Source organism: Xyrauchen texanus, chromosome 6 (genome assembly GCF_025860055.1).
Source record: "Xyrauchen texanus isolate HMW12.3.18 chromosome 6, RBS_HiC_50CHRs, whole genome shotgun sequence".
Lineage (NCBI taxonomy): Eukaryota > Metazoa > Chordata > Actinopteri > Cypriniformes > Catostomidae > Xyrauchen > Xyrauchen texanus.
In genome coordinates this window covers 5,577,478-5,594,596 of record NC_068281.1, presented here as the reverse complement: position 1 = coordinate 5,594,596, position 17,119 = coordinate 5,577,478, and the positions used below count along the sequence as shown (strand labels likewise).

General features: G+C 38.2%; 1 protein-coding gene across 1 annotated transcript in view; it reads right to left on the bottom strand.

The window, feature by feature from the left end:
• LOC127645081 (E3 ubiquitin-protein ligase HECW1-like) overlaps nucleotides 1-14,709 on the bottom strand; it is a 46,423-nt gene extending 31,714 nt beyond the window's left edge. The window contains exons 1-8 of the mRNA XM_052128599.1: nucleotides 14,683-14,709; nucleotides 12,558-12,888; nucleotides 8,782-8,889; nucleotides 6,083-6,177; nucleotides 3,663-3,738; nucleotides 2,935-3,104; nucleotides 478-620; nucleotides 119-219 (exon numbers count right to left, since the gene is read on the bottom strand). Of these exons, the coding sequence (XP_051984559.1) occupies nucleotides 119-219; nucleotides 478-620; nucleotides 2,935-3,104; nucleotides 3,663-3,738; nucleotides 6,083-6,177; nucleotides 8,782-8,889; nucleotides 12,558-12,888; nucleotides 14,683-14,709 (1,051 nt within the window). The remainder of the gene's footprint in view (nucleotides 1-118; nucleotides 220-477; nucleotides 621-2,934; nucleotides 3,105-3,662; nucleotides 3,739-6,082; nucleotides 6,178-8,781; nucleotides 8,890-12,557; nucleotides 12,889-14,682) is intronic.
• Between the last annotated feature and the right edge of the window lie 2,410 nt (nucleotides 14,710-17,119).

The window sequence follows — 17,119 nt, the reverse complement described above, 5'->3', positions numbered from 1 at the left end:
GCCAAACTAATCAGTGCATGCATACAATCTTGTGTTATTTTTTTAATGTAGTGGGCTGTATACTACTAATAAATTGAACCTTTATTTTCAATAAAAGTTGGAATAAATCTAGAAGTACCTGGGTGGATGGATGAGGTGATCTCAAACCTGAACTGCAGCTGACCACTGACATGCTCTGCTGGAAGCCTCCGTCCCAGCGTGTAGCTGACCACTCGGTCCCTGTGACAGAGGAACACACCAACAAACTGTTATTAAAACAAGGGGATAAGACAGAAATACACAATTAGTACTCAACGACAGTTCTGATATTGACCCTGTAACCTTGTAATTAGCATTTCAACTTAACAGAATATAAAACTCATTATGCATGAAGCCATGTAATGACAAATGAAAATGGAGAAAAGCATTGCAAATGCAAATACACATCAAAGGAGTTTGTTTTTGTCTTTAGTTTAGGTGTTTATCTGAAGTACATACCCGATGGCATGCTTCTCCAGTAATCTTTGCACTGGCATGGACAGCTTGCCAAGAAAACGCTTTATAATGGGGCGGCTTTTGGCAAACTTGTCCTTCACCTCGATTTCCAACACATCCGTCGGCAGAGACACAAAATGAAAGCGCTATAAGTAAGAATAGAACAACAAAGAAGAGAAAGAGAGCGGAAACATATGTTGTAATCTACAGTGAAGCAATCACTTTTTCATCAAAATTCTATTAGAATGCAAGAAGCCATTCTTATTTTAACTGTGGTGGTGTCTTTTGGCACTGACTATTCTGACACTCACTTAAAAAAGCAGAGAAAAATAACACAAAAACTAATAATCTGACAGTTAAAGTCAACCAAATGCCTCAACACTAAACATGAGGTACAATAAATTAATAAAAATCAGAACGCCCTTGTATTACGTACTTATGGAACAATTGCGGCACTTTTACACGTGGTATTAGAGTGCTATCGTCTTATTAAATATCCAGCACTGAAATTGTGCATTTAAATTAAGACATTGTCATTCCTTTACGTGCATAAACTCCTATTTATGCATTTGGCAGACGCTTTTATCCAAAGCGAGTTACAGTGCACATATTACAGGGACAACCCCCCCCATGATTTAAAAGAGATTGTGTACATTTTCTATCGATCATATGAGCATCAAATTATGATCAAGAGATGGAGAAGAGCATTATATTCTGGCATATATCCAGATGCACTCTGTAGCCAAGTGCACTATTGTCATATTGAAAAGATGATTCAGGTGTCTGGTGCATCACATTGATGCTGTAAAGTCCCGACGGGGTGTATCAGATCACAATGGTCTGCTGCATCCTCCACTATATAGCGCTCAGAATCATCCCACAACATTAGAATTGCCATGCAAACTGCGTTCAGCATTTGCGCAATTGCCTGATCTACATAATTCCTTTAGTGAATCGGGCTCTACACCAGTGCACACAGTGTGTGATAATTTTTTGTGAATTCCCCCCCATGACCTCTTCAAAGGGCTGCACTGTTGTTTAAAGTGTTTTGCTGAAGAAACATTGCAAAAACATATTTTCAAAAACATTCAGTAGAGAAAATATTGAGCAAAACCGAGCTAGCCTAGAAGACGAGTTATAATTAAATGTGATTGAGGAATATTGCGCAGCTTTATACAGTGATTGTCATATCCTTCAAAGCCTCGTTTTCACTCCCAAAGAAACAAATATTGCCCTTCCGTGAATCAGGTCTATACTCTTAAATATGAAGAATTGATGAACCTAAAGAGTCCTAAACCGACTTGTCGTACAGACAACTCACTGACTAGTCGATTACGGAAATATCTTGTTTTGCACATTGCTACTCAACACCAAAGAAAAAATATTTTCAGTGAATAATTACTTATTTCAGTCTGTTCTTCACAGAAAGCCATAATGTGGCTTTATTTACAATTATATATATATATATATAGCGTGCAAATCAAATGGACTTAATTTATTGATTTCATGTATTATTCTACTTTGAAAAAGACAGTCACCATCCAATTTCTTTGTATGAAAAAAAGCAGCCTTGACATACTGCTAGAAAACTCATTTAGTTTTCCACATATAAAAATTAAAGGTATTATTGGAGCTCAACTTTCGCTCACACATAAGCACCATCGATGAAACATGTACCTGCAAACAACACCTGCCAGGCAACAGAATTTTTATTTTAGGGTGAAATATCCCCAAACATTACACACCACCACCCCCACCTCAGAACAGTACTACACTTCCCAAAATGCCTCCAGGGTTCCGCAGCCATGACAACACGTTCTGGAGATCACATGATCCTCCAAACCATTAAGCAGTTCATTTTGACAGCCCAATAGTACATTATCATAGAAGAAAATACAGATATAAACTTAACCAGGAACCATCCCTTCAAAAATATATATAAAAAAAGCAATACTGCTCTCGCTCATTTATAATCCATGAATTGACCTGTTGTAACCCTTCGTTCAAAGGCAATCTCCTCTACATCTAACTCAGTCTTGTTAATCTAATAAAAGCACTTAGTGGAAGACAATATCATACAGAAACAGCCACTTTACCACATGAAACAAACACAAAAATATTGGTAAGCTCACAAAGATGGCATGCTCGATGCCTGATGTGGTATTGATGAAAAGATACAAATATTCCAACAAAGAGAGAAAAAAACAAAACAAATCCCTGCCCCTCAGACAGCAGGACAGTGAGTGTTTGTGATTTTGCAGTGACACATCAGCATTAGATGTACATAGAGAATGACGGATTTACATGACTAACATACAGACTCATCTTTGCTCGGCATGAAGACTGTGTTAGGTTAAATGTCTGTGAAGAAATAACAGTGGGATGAGATATTATTTTATAAGGATTTATTTATGAGCACATTTAATCAAGAGTGTGTGTGTGTGTGTGTGTTTGCCATACCTCCCTCTGCCAAACGGGATTAATCGTATTGCAGATGATGCCGGATCTCTTCTCCTGGCCATGGTGAGGCAGGGCAGGGAAGATGCTGTGCTTGCCAGGGTGGATGACGATCTTCAGATATGGGTCAGGGTTGAAGAACATGCCTTTCTTCAGCCCTGTGGCCTGGAAATCTGACCACACACACACACATACAACACAAAGACAAGCAAATGAAGCAGAACATTGAGCAGAATAAAACAGAATGGAGTAGAAAACCACAGAACATAAGTGAAAAGAATAGAATAGAACAGAATGGAATAGAATTGAAGACAATACAGAGAACAATAGAACATTATTCACAGTTAAAAGAAGACTAAAGGAAGTCTTAAAAGCTCCTTAATGGGACTACAAAGACATAAAAGTGCTTTTTTTTTCAAAAGTTGTTGTTTTTTACAATCATGATGGTAATACCATGGTGTTTATATATGGTAATCATACAGCATCATGGTACATCTCAAAAAACCTCGGTATTACATCTTATATCATCACTGTAACATGGCACTGTTATAGTCCTTTAAAGGAAGAAACAAGTAATTTAAATAATAAATAATTATATTGTTGTTAACAGGACACTGCAAGCACTGGATAAATAATTAACCCTACGGAGACACTAAAAATAGAATCCCCATAAATATTGATAAAGCTTAATGATACGGTCTGATCATGTCTGTTTTACAGTACACACACACCTGACAGAGAGAAGCTGATGAGTCTTTTGCTGCCTTGGCTCTGAGGTACATCATCTGTGGTCACCAGCGTAAACACCTGACAATAGAAAGTTGGATATAAAATATTAATCTGTATTTTGCACTGAATTCACATTAAGACCTCTACACAAACTACCCTTCTGCAGAACCAGGAATCTTCAAGCTAGGCGCAGTGAAATGAATGAAACAGAACAGATATCTAGACATGCTTTTTTATAAACTTGAAGTTATTTTTAACTTGACATGGTGTCTAAACAATTTAGGTGGTCATGTGTGAGACACTGAAGAAACAGTGAGACATGGAGCATCAGTCAAAGATGCCTGTCCAGCATGTTTACATAGTAAAACAAAGGAAAAAACAGAGCATATGTGCACAAAAACACATTCGGTGTAAACGGCCCTAACTCATCCGTTCACTTGTATCTGTAAATGTGCACGAATTATGTTAGGTTGACCTGTTTATTTTTTAATTTATTACAAACCTGAACCCAACCTGAAAACCAGACACAAACTTGGCCTGAAACCCAGTGGTTTCTCAGGTCCTGTCAGGCCCGGATCGGGTTGTAGACCTCTAGTCCAGTCTGCAGATTTTTGGAAAGTCGAAAATCATAATGTGTATGATGAGTACTGACTCCAATTGCATACCCTCTGACTATAATTCCATCAAGTTGTTGGTAAATGGTCTGCACTTATATAGCACCTTCTTAAGCCTTAACGGTATTCAAAGCACTTTACACTGTGACTCATTCACCCATTCATACACCAATGGCAGCAGAGATGCTATGTAAGGTGCTAGCCTGCCATTGGGAGCAACTTGGGGTTCAGTGTCTTGCCCAAGGACACTTCAGCATGTGGAGTCGAGTGGGCCAGATTCAAACCACCAAACCTGCGATTAGTGGCCGACCCGCTCTACCAACTGAGCCGACTGATATTTTTGAGCCGACTGTCAATGACAGGAAGAAATTGCGTAATATATGATGCTCCACAACTGAAATCTGAAATCATATGGAGAGCAGCCAATGGAAATCAAGCATGCAGGGCCAAGAAGCTCAAGAAATGGAGATGGCGAACAAGCACTCAATGTCTTCCCACCCAAGACCACACCCAAATGCGCATTGCCCGCATTTTCCACAACTCTGAACACAAAGTAGCAGCAAAAACAACAACAGCAGCCAGTTTCTGTTGTCATATTTGTTTACATCTGGCATGTGTGTTCTAGATCGGGAGGGCATGTGCTTCCATTCGACTTTGTGATCGGATCAAATTGCAAGTCAGGTAGTGTGTTATCCACAGTCGTTTGGAATGTGATGTCCAGTTGTTGTCTGTAGCGATTTTCAAGTCGGTTTATGATATCTAGAATTTTTCAGATCTGTTTTAAAAATTGTGTAGTAGCCTTTAGTTATTCTACTGTATATTAGCATTAAACAGCGCAAGTCGTTGTCACTCGCAGTAGTGCGAATCATTCTCGTTTTTGGGGATTAAAGCCAGAACTGTCCCAATGTACTTGATTTAACTGGAGTTTGGAGTTTGTATCTCTTTGATTAGATTCGCTCATGTTGGACTATCATTCTTCCATTACGATGTAAGCCATGCATCATGTTGAATTCCTAATAATGTTTTCAGCCAACTGGCCAGTAAATCCATTTGGATTACTCGCCAATTTTTACTTGCATTGGGCACGTTGCAAGTGTTAACTTTGGGTCCTGCTGACAACTAATCTGCAGTCGCCACAGCCATGTAACCTACATCTGTATCAAGATGCAATCTTAAGAAGCTGTTCCTTGCACATTCTTTTAAACATGTCAAAAAGATAATTGGTGGTCTGACATGCCAACTTCTGCCTCAATGATCAGAGTATGGGGCTTTACTACATCCAATCAACTATTTAGTGGGGAATTGACTAGTTTATTTGATCAATGCTAGATGGGCCAGTAAGGGTGGTAGGAGTAATTGGAAAACCTGCTTAGAAACAATTGTGCAGATATGCCACAGAAATTAAAAGAAACAAAAAGTTAAACTCACTCTGTTGCTATGGAGCCAGTATAAAGACATGAAATTATAACCTGAGATTATGTGCAACTTTAATCCTGTGAGAAACAGATGGCACAGACTATTATGCTAATCAAAACACTTGATGAAACGTAATGACCGTTAAAACAACTGCATTCTCTTCACATCTGCAAAGTCAAGAATGTAATATATGGTCGTAGGGGTACACATCGTCATGAAGTCACATGACTGATCTGTGAACAATGTTCTTTACCAATGCTCTTCTGAAGGCGTGATGTCATTCAGACATGCAGTATACATTATTGCACATGGCATATAATTTGCCTTCTTGTGGAAGCACACAATATTTTCTCCCAAGAAAGCTTTGACTTTGTTAAAAAGTAAGGATTTACCTGTGCAGATGGATTCCTTACTGTAACGCATGGGGTGGTGGCTCGCAGGGCTCCGCTCACTCCATGATAATATTTAAAACAGATCTTAGTCTCCACTGAAACAGAGTAAAGCACAGAAAAGGTCAAAGGTCAAAGGTCACAATGAGAAACAGGGTTAATATTAAGGTTTTATGTGTTACTCAAGCTAACGTTATTGAAGTACTGTTTAAAGCTGCAGTACCCAAGATACACAGAGCTGTTTACATCATGTCAACTAGCTCAGAAAGAGGGGCCGGATTTTTTACAAGAGTGTCAGCACTCGGCAGGGAAGCTATGGCGGTTCAGTCAGTCTCAGTTTAGGACAACAGCGCCGTGATATCATTCTCCTAATGGATGTTGAAATGTTAACTCAACTGTTTGCTGTTTTTTACTTGCTTTAATGCTTGGATATGATTTCTCGTATGGTTAAAGCTTATATTGGTTTTCATGCTTTAAGGTGCTTTCAAATAAGCACTTCTGGTGGGCACCCGGGCTCGAATGATGTCAAAGTTCGGTTTGTTTGGATGATGTGAACGCTGTCTCCCGAACTTGGTTTGCACCCGTGAGTCTTCTTGAAAAGGTGGTCTTGGGTACGGTTTAGGTGAACTCTGGTATGATTCACTGCTGATATGAATATAATCATACCAAATTGTGGAAGTGAATAGCTCCGCAGGCTCCCGATCACAGTTATTATGATATGAGGCATTTATCATACCTCCAAATAAATCACCTTCACATCTCATGAAACGCATACACGGGCATCACTGCACATTTCATGCATCCGTAGAAAACAAACACAACTGTTCTTCTGTGCGTATACATTTTTGTGGTAAATCCAAAGAGACAAATACTTTAATAACACAGCTAAGCTGATGTCTTCTTAAGTAGTTACCTAATTACAGTAGTAAACAGCTGCTGCTTGTGTTCACATTGAGGATGCAATTAGACAGCGGTTGGGACACAAATAATATGATGTGATCAGAGACCAGCGGGGGCAGGGGGGAGGAAACAAACTCAGGTTCGGTCCAAGCAATCGAACCAATGGATCAAGATTGTGATTTGTTTATAGGTTTCATATTCCAATGAAGTTACTGTAACATGCTTACTATTAGTCATGACTTCTGAGTATTTTATAACAGTGCTGCAGATTCGAGGTTACCTAAGTGTTTGTCTCTAAATGTGTGTGTGTGCCACTGTTTTCTTATTTCTAAAAGGTGGATCCCCATGAATGTATGCTCATCTCAAAATGTTCAAAATGTACCAATATCATAGCACAGTAATGTACATTCATTTGTTTTTACCGTGTAACCATCACTCTACTATAACTTTACTTCCAAAGAAACAATTAAGAAACTATTTATTATTGTAATTGTTTTATTGCATATTAACACTTGAATAACAATATTAAAATATATAATTAATAGTGTTGTTCATCTTCCTCAAAGCAAGTATATCTCGGTTATAAATGTTTAAACAAAAAACAATATCCACATGAAAATAGCGCGTTATGACCACGCTGGTGAATATCTCCAGGTAAACTCAAACCATATGATTCATCCACCAGAAGAGCAGTGCCGAAACACAACTCACAAAACATTTTCAACCACAGATGCCCCTAGGGAGTCCAAAGTTCCATAGTGCAGCTTTTATTATGACTGCGTTGGTCTTATAAATTACAACAGGAAATTGCTACTTTTTTTGATCAGGCATTACAAACTGCTACCCCTAGGGGTGCAGTTAGGTTAGGATTTTAATGGAGATAGGATTTTCTTAAGTTCCCAATCCCATTTCCCTCTCTTCTCACTATCATTTTCTGTTCTCTCTGCACTTCATATCAGTTAAAATGGTGGAGAAAATGCCAAAAATAAATAGCAGAAAAAAGAAACACAAAATGCCATATGCCCTCACAGTGTAATGCATAAAACTGCTTTTTGGACTGACATACAGAGACAACATAGCCTGATATAACCCTAAAAAAAAAACTGCACCACAGGCTTGATGTTTGTGCTTTATACAAGATGTTTCAGTCCATAAAAGCACACTCTCATTCCATGAAAAATACTATGTTGAAATGACAGTGTTTTGCATGCTATGAGCGGGGAATGTCACATTTGAGTGAATTTCTCTTCACACTTCTTGGTTTCAAACATCATTGAACAAATGATTCTAATGGTACTGTTTTTGTGGCATGACTGTTACCATAGCAGCCATACAAAGGAAGATAGAGCACCAGACACCCACATTTTCCTTACAGACCTAGCAGAACTAACGACATCCTGTGTGATGTAAATAAGCATTTATCTGTAATGCTGCTGGGTGTCATGATTTCATTACATTACTGGTATTTATTTAACTCTCATTATTTTTTGTACACTGTTAAGTCAGCTTGTACATGGTTTTTTGATCATTATAATTTTCTTTTGATACACTGTATACATATAAAAAAGTATACAATATAATAAAGTTCACACTTTCAAGACCAGACAGCAACAGTAAGCTTAAGCATTGCTTCACATGCAAAAAAGTTTTTCCAATAATAACAGGCTTTTTACATACAAACCTTACAGGTACAGAAATAAAAGAAATAACAAATTATAGTAACAATTGTACTTTTTATATATTTAGTATATGCAATTATTTTTTTTTTTAAATCAGAATAATATGGATAAAAATTCACATACGTTCCACAAAGTAGCAGCTGGCCTCGATCTTCCAGATGATCTGGCCTTTGTGGGAGCCGTTCACGCCTCTGTTTTTGTAGTCCAGGAAGTTTTCTGACAGAACCTCATCTAAAAAGAGAAAGGCTTGTCTTTTATTTGTTATAGCATTCACATAATCAAGGCCAGTGCTAGGATTTGGTCTTTTGTGTAGCACATGTATGTTAGGGGCAGCAATGCTGATTGTCAGTCAGGATGGGGGAAACAGATGTTTCTCCCCCCTTAGACCAGGCCACACACATAATACCACATTTTAGTCATCAAACGGTTCTGTGTATATAACAAAGCTTCTTAACTTATTCATAAAAGGTTTCAATTAGAACCAAAAAACCTGATGCCCTGAAGTTTCATAAAAACCCTTTATTTTCTAGTTCTTTGGAAAATCTTCTATATACTGGTCCTTTAAAGAACCTAGACACAAATACACTGATTTGAAGAACATCTATGTAACTCTATGTTAGTGGGTGCGCAAAGAGCAGCACTATGTGCAATGACCGGGTGCAACGTCTTATCCAATTTTCGTGACAGTGCTAATTCTAATCGCAATTTCTTCCTAGCGCAAAGCGCAAGTGGGTGTGGGTGGGAGTGTTTGCACTATTGTGGGTGTATGAACGAAATCTGTGGGTGTATAGTTTGTTAATGTAGTGCCGCAAGCGCAATTTGCTATTTTCCTGAGAAATAGGTTGTTGCGCTAAGATGTTTGAAAACCGTTCCTGCATTTGCAGTTTGGAGATTCCACCAGCAGGTGCTAATTAAGTTCATGTAATAAAGTTCAAGGCGAGTTAAGGGTGTTTCACAGCCTTGGCTAAATGACGTCAACAAAAAACGTGTGTTGCGCTCTCAGAAACGAGTGCAGAAAAGCTGAGCGTAAGTGGAAATGAGACAAGTTTCAGGTCTCTTATGACATTTTAAAGGAGACAGCTGTAAAGGAAGCGAAGGCTAAGTTTTTCTCTACATTAATCTCTGATAATGTAAATAGACCAAAACTAATGTTCATAACAGTTGATTCTGGATGCCACCCAAGACCTGTGAAACATTTTTAAACTTCTTTACTCACAAAATTGAGCAGATTAATGGTGCGATTGTACCTGCACAGTTTGATCAACCATTAATTCCTTCCCTGTACAGCTCCCTGACTCACTCTCAACCAGAAGAGTTAGCAGATGTAGTCTCTAAGATGAAGTGTTCCAGTTACAAGCTGGATATTCTTTCTCCACTCCGCCTTAAAGAAGTTTCATGACTATCAGTTCCAGTGTGACAGCTATAATTAACAGCTCATTAGCAAATGGAGTTGGTCCAAGCAAATTCTACATCCTCTGTTTAAAAAAAAACATTTTGGGATCCGGCCATATACACAACAATTACAGACCAATCTCCAAACTGCCTTTTATTTCCAAGATTTTGGAGAGAGTTGTTTATTTGCAGCTCTACTCCAATCTAAACACATTTAACATTTTACATACATTTCAGTCTGGTTTCAGACCCTTGCACAGCACTGAATCTGTATTGTGTATTGTCTGTAAAGTGGACACTAGTTTTATTAGATCTCAGTGCTGAGTTCGAGACTATCGACCATAATATTCTTCTCAACCGTCTAGAATGTATGGTTGGCATCCAGTGTATGGCCCTCCAGTGATTTTCCTCCTATCTAAAAGAAAGGACATTCTTTGTAAATTTAGGTCATTTTTCTTCCACGTCGGCTCAGTTACAGTGTGGTGTCCCTCAAGGGTTGGTTTTAGGACCCTTGTTATTTTCCCTGTATATGCTTCTTCTGAGCTCTATTTTTCAGAAGTACAGCATATTGTATCACTGTTATGCTGAAGCTTCCCAATTTTATTTCCCAGTGAGTGTAGACAAGAACTGTTAATCTGAGAACACCTTAAATTACTTCAAAGATTTTAAACATTGGCTGGCAAACTATTTCTTACAATTAAATGAAAGCAAAACCGAAGTTCTGATTGTAGGTTCCTCCATGTCCTCCTAACCTGGCCTTGTTGCCCAGTTAGGTCCTCTGTCTTCGAATGTATAAGCTCATGTGAGGAGTCTTAAAGTGATTTTAGACTCCTCATTACTTTTCAATAAGCAGATCAGTGCTGTTGTTAAGGGTAGCTTTTTCCACCTGAGATCTATCGCTAAAATAAAAAAAAATGATTTCCCATAAAACGTGGAAATTGTAATCCACTCACTTATTACATCACGGTTAGACTATTGTAACTCATTGTACATTGGTCTGCCCCAAACTGCGTTATCCCACCTACACCTAGTTCAAAACGCGGCAACTAGGCTTTTAACAGGGAAAAAACAGAAAGAGGGATCGCATTTCCCCAGTTTTAGCATCTCTACACTGGCTTCCTGTGAAATTCAGGGTTGATTTTAAAATTCAGATTTTTGTCTACAAGGCACTATCTGGTTTCGCGCCCCAATATATCAGTGACCTTCTACACCCTTACTCCCCCACCAGTGTGCTCAGGTCTTCTGATCAGCTTCTATTGAGGGTTCCTTGTTGCCGCTATAGATCTAAGAATGACCGTGCCTTTAATGTGATAGGTCCTAATCTATGGAATAATCTCCCTTTCCATGTGAGGTCAGCGTCATCTTTAGCCATTTTTAAATCTTCTTTAAAAAAAAATATTCTGTAGCTTTTGAATAGGATATTTGAACATTTTGAAAAGGATAAATACATGATGTTGTATTAAATTGTTTTTATTTATTTTATTATGTTTTATATTTAACATTAAATTGGTCCTGGAGGAACGTTGTCTCGTTTCGCTGTGTACTGTACTAACTGTATATGGTTGAAACGACAGTAAAAACCACTTGACTTGACTTGACTTGACTTAATCTGTTTTTATATCACCCTGTCATTTTGTTTGTTTGATCTGTAAAGCACTTTGGGTCAACTTCTGTTTTTAAATGTGCTCTATGAATAAAGGCGGACTTGACTTATATAATAATATAAACATTTTTAGTATCAAAATATAGTGGAACATCAAATTATGTCCCAGACAATCAGAGCTTTATGAGTCTTATATGAAAAAAAAGAAAAAAAGTAAGTACGACATGCGTGTTAAACCATCTCAGGTCATGGCTTATTTTTCAATTATTATTATTATGTATAAATTTACAATTGTATTTATGATCTAATTTGTAAGTCTAAAGGTATTTTTCCACCTGTTGTCGTGGAGTGATTTTTAAGTCACTACAAAACAGGCAGATGAGTAAAATGTTTGAAATTGGTAGGATATGATTTTTATTGTATAAAACGTAATTATTTTGATTATATTTTTGTTTAGTTTGAAGTGTAATTTCAATGTAGAAATATTTTTGGTTTATTTTTTAGTGCTTCAATAAATTAATTTTATTAATCAAATTGATGTGCATGCTGATACGATCACCGTTAATACTAGCCATGATTTGTGTGTCAGTAATCATAATCTCCACATTAAGAACCATATGGCCTAAAGAACCAGCAAAAAATGGTTTTGATGAGGAGGGGGTTCTGTGCTGTGAAGAACTACTGAATTTGTATTTGTATTTCTAGAGTGTGGTGAAAACACATAGGTGCCCCTTAAAGGAAAAGTTCACACAAAAATGAAAATGCTACCATAATTTCCTCACCATCATGCTGTGTCAAAACCATATGACGTTTTAATACAGAACAGAAAACTATTCCTTTCACTGGGTATTATTAATCTGGACATTTTGAAATTGGCTATCATTCATTAAAAGACAAATCTCACCAATGAGGTACATGCCAATCCAATCTCCTGCATCCACCTCCTCCTTGATGTCCCAGCTCAGTGTGACGTCCTGCGTCTGACCGATAGTGTAGCTGGAGGTGCTGACAGTGAGGGTGGAGCGGCTATGTGACGTCACGAGGTCGGTGTCGCTGGTGGAGCGCAGCACAGTTGCGGCCAGCTCCTCAGGTGCACCGTTCTGGAAGTCCACATTGGGGAACTGTTCAGGATTAAAACTGTGCCGAATGGGGTCCTTATATCGTCGCCTGCCCTGAGATGAACGAGATGGAGAGGCCATTGCTGCAAGCCCAAGAAACCTGTTCTGGTACAAGTTCTAAGAAAAATAAGAGAGTAGATTGTGCAGTTAAACAGGATACATCCCAATATCACTATACAAAAATAAGGGCCTGATGTTCTTTTGGAGCATATGGTGTGCCAATCCAACCATGCAAGAAATCGAAAGAACAATTATATCTTAGGGGGCTCAGATGCTGCAGTAACTGCAGACGTTTCATGTTAGCGAAGCAGAGTGAAGGATTTAGAAATGAAAAACAAAAAACCCGCGGGGAACATGGTAGGTCAGGACATGTTTGAGTGGGCAGATCAGTGTCTAAAGGCCTTTGCACACCAAAGGCAACGCGAATGAGAGGCAAATTGCGGACGAATGGCCCTTTCACATTAAAAGTGAAGCGAATGATCACCCTTAGCACATTCACGCCTTTACAATAGGAGGCACTAATCGACAAGCAATTTTACCCCAACACGGTATGGTCCGTCCTTCATCCATCATACATTTATATGTACATTTATGCATTTGGCAGACACTTTTATCCAAAGCGACTTACAGGGCCCTTATTACAGGGATCCCCCTGGAGCAACCTGGAGTTAAGTGCCTTGCTCAAGGACACAATGGTGGTGGCTGTGGGGATCAAACCTACAACCTTCTGCTTACCAGTTCAGTGCTTTAGCCCACTACCCACTACGCCACCACCACCATCATGGATGAGAAGAACAACTGGACAAGCAGGTTGAAAAAAATAATAGATTTCAAGACAATAATTATTTCAGTTCATCTGCTGGACAAGTTTATTGGCAGTATTATCATGTGTCTGAGGAGTGATTAGAAAAAATATAGGGTGTAAAAAATTATATTAACGGTTCAAATACGTTATCAAATGGAATGATAGTGATTGCCACGCATACTGTTTATACTTGTGTGTTTAAGGCTGCACGATACATCGAATTTATCGAAATATCGCAAATGTACATATTGCGATATGCATATCTCCAAGGCTTGCGATAATGGAATGATATTAATATAGTAACATTCAAAGCAATGCAGGGAGCCAAGAATAGACTGGGCGTGCGACTGTATGTACAAGCAGTGTGCAAATGCACTGATCCCGTGAGTGCTTCAGGGCTTGAGATCTTCCCCATTCATTTTCTCCATTGCCATTTGAACATTAACAGGCTGGGTGATTACATGAGAGAAGACTCATTTAAGTAAGTTGTGCTGTATCTTTCAACATACAATCTCATTTTTTTTTTGTTTCGTGCTCTGGAGCGTGAGATAATTCTGCTCTGCTCTGTTTGAATTTCTACTACAGTCTGAATAAAACATATTGTTCGAATTTCATGATAAAAGTGACAAATTGAAAGCTGAAGCTAAAATCTTGTTTCTCATAAATCTACATCTCACTCAAATGATGGATCATATCACATTTGTGGAGATGTTGCTGTTCAGTGCTTCCAAAATGCCTCAAGTGTGTCCAGATAATAATTAGACCAGATGCCGGTTTATAAAGTCAAATTGGCTGCTGCGGATCTGTGTGGGTTTCTATTAATGTATTGTCCAGCAAACAGTCTCCTTTACCTCCCATTCTCTTTATCATGTTCCATACTTCACTTATACTGGTCTCTTTCCCAATTGTTGAACAAAAGTTTCTCCAGTATTCTCTTTTAGCTGTTTTAATTGTTCTGCGACAACTTGCTTTTAATTTCTATTCCAATACATTTTATAAACTAAGATTTTTCCTTAGTGTTTTAAATGCATGATTTCTCACTCAGACTGCCTTAGTACACTCTTCAGACCACCGTGGTCCTATTTTCCTTTTTCTTTTGCCAGTGCTTCTGTGGATGCTATTTTCAGCAGCATTATATATACATGCTATACCAAACTTTTAGCCTGTTCATCTATAGATCCATTTTCATTTAGAATATTTGTTATACATAATGATTAAAATAACTCCTAGTTTGCTTTATTATAGCACCATTTCCTCCACATATATTTGCTTATATTGTAAAACCTTAAATCTATAGTGAAGTGATCACTACCCATGGGATTTTCTAGTGAACTCCATTCACTTCTGTTAGCTACAGAGGCAGGCACTAATGTTAGATCTAGACTTGACATCTTACCTGTCATTATATTTATTCATGTGCCAGTTCCAGCATTTAGACATTAATGTTCTGTCTTCCATAAAGTCCTCAACTACTTCCCCATTTGTGTCAGTGTTTATACTACCCCATAGTACCCACACAGTGTGTTGTGTGCACTAAAATCCCCACAGCATATTTCCAGCACTAGATTTATTGATTTTCTCAAAAAATGATCGGACTAAGACATGGATTATATAGGTTGAATACCATAATACTTCCTTCTTCCCTATATATCTTCACAGCAACACACATCCTTAATATTCAGAAATTCAGCCGCTATGAAGTTAAAGAACTATGTTCTTTAATCTATCTGATCATCTCTTCTGGTTAGCAGTAATGTTAAAAACCTTAACCATAAATGCCATATATTTAGCCTTGTCGACTACCAGTGTATTTTCAGATACTACACGCTTATGTGAACATTTTGTCTGTTCTTTGATGTTGTCCTTTTGCAATACCTGCATATGATTCTCTTCAGGGTTCTTCTACCATGTTATTATATTTAATCTCTTTAATTTTCTTACATGCTTTCACAGCTTCTGTGTATGTAGTTTTGTTTACCATCTTGTATTTTTGTATTTCTTGCAATTGTTTTTGTACTTCACATCCTCTGTGTGCTGCACTTCTCCACCTCCATTACAGCATTTTCTAGTCATTGCCTTACATCGTTCATATTCATGCATATCTCCGCATATTACACATCTTTGTTTCCCTCTATGTACTATTCTTTGGCATTTGTAGAATCTTAAAGGTGGTGTTATGTATTTCCTTTCTTGACAGCTCATCATACCAAGTAAGAGCAGATAAGGTTATGGATCTCAAAACTGTATCATTACACTGAGACTGTCCAGTTTCTATCTCTATGTAATACGAGACGTTTAGCATCTAGTGCAATCCCGCCATTTAAATTTGCTTTGATTTCTTTATTCGAAACTGAACTTGGAACACCTGAAATTACTCCTATTTCCTTCACTTTTCCCTATCTCTTTTGCCATTAACTTGCCTCCATTTATTGTTTTGCATTTCATAATTTTGTCTTCTTGTTTTTGAGTATTAGCTACCATGATCACTTTGCCACCTCTCAAACACCTGCCGCTTTTTTCTGTTCCAAAACTCTCTTTTCTTTTCCAACAGTCTTAATGGATGCAGATGTCATCCTGATTTTTCCTCAACCTCTAGTAAGACTTTGTACACCTCATTCTTCTTGTGTTCACATGAGATGCCTGGTTCGGCCCTAGCCTTTTTCTGTAATCTTATTATAACATTGCTGCTCATTAGTGGTGATGAGCTGTTTGATCCTTTATCTTTTGTATTATATCTCACTTCTTGATATCCAACCTCTTCTTCATCTGCCCATTCAATACCATAAGAACTATCACCCATGTTGTTTGCACTTAGCTCTCTGTACATTGCATTTCTGTTACTCCTCATGTGTCTGTCGGTGTATGCTTCCAGTGCCCGACCGCTACCAGCGTCTCATCTACTCTCTCGTAAAGTACCTCAGGAACATTCTGTTCAGTTCAGTGTGTCGGAGAGCTCACGTTGTTGCTGTGCTGCAGTCACATGATTATATGGGAACTGTGTCACATGATCGAGGGCTTGAACCTCAAATATCATTGGTTATTCCCTTTTTCCAGAAGTCAGTTGTGATTGGTTGCGTATTGTTACGAAGAACCATAAAAACTCACCTTTTCTTTGTGAGCTGACCCTCTCCATGCAAGTCATTATAAATTTTTTGTTGCTAATTCTTCACATAACAGTGCTGATTTAATGTTATATAATGTATGCAAGTAAAGGCCGGCCGATATATCAGATTTACCAATTAATATGGGCCAATAGTTGCATTTTTTAACTATCGCCTATCAGAAAAAAATCAACTCCGATAATTTCTCCATGGCTAGTGCCGGAGGGTTCTACAGTCTGAAATCCTCGTTTCTACAGTATAGCTGCACCCTCTAGATGTTAAATAAAAAACAATCACTGTGAAAATCAATCACCTAGTGCTAAATAGAATCGATCATCTGGAGTCAACCAGTGACTGCTGTGAAAGAGCAGCTTGCAACTAGAGAAATACCTTGCCTGGAAAGACAGCTGACAGGAGGAAACAGACCCCATTGGGCCTGCCA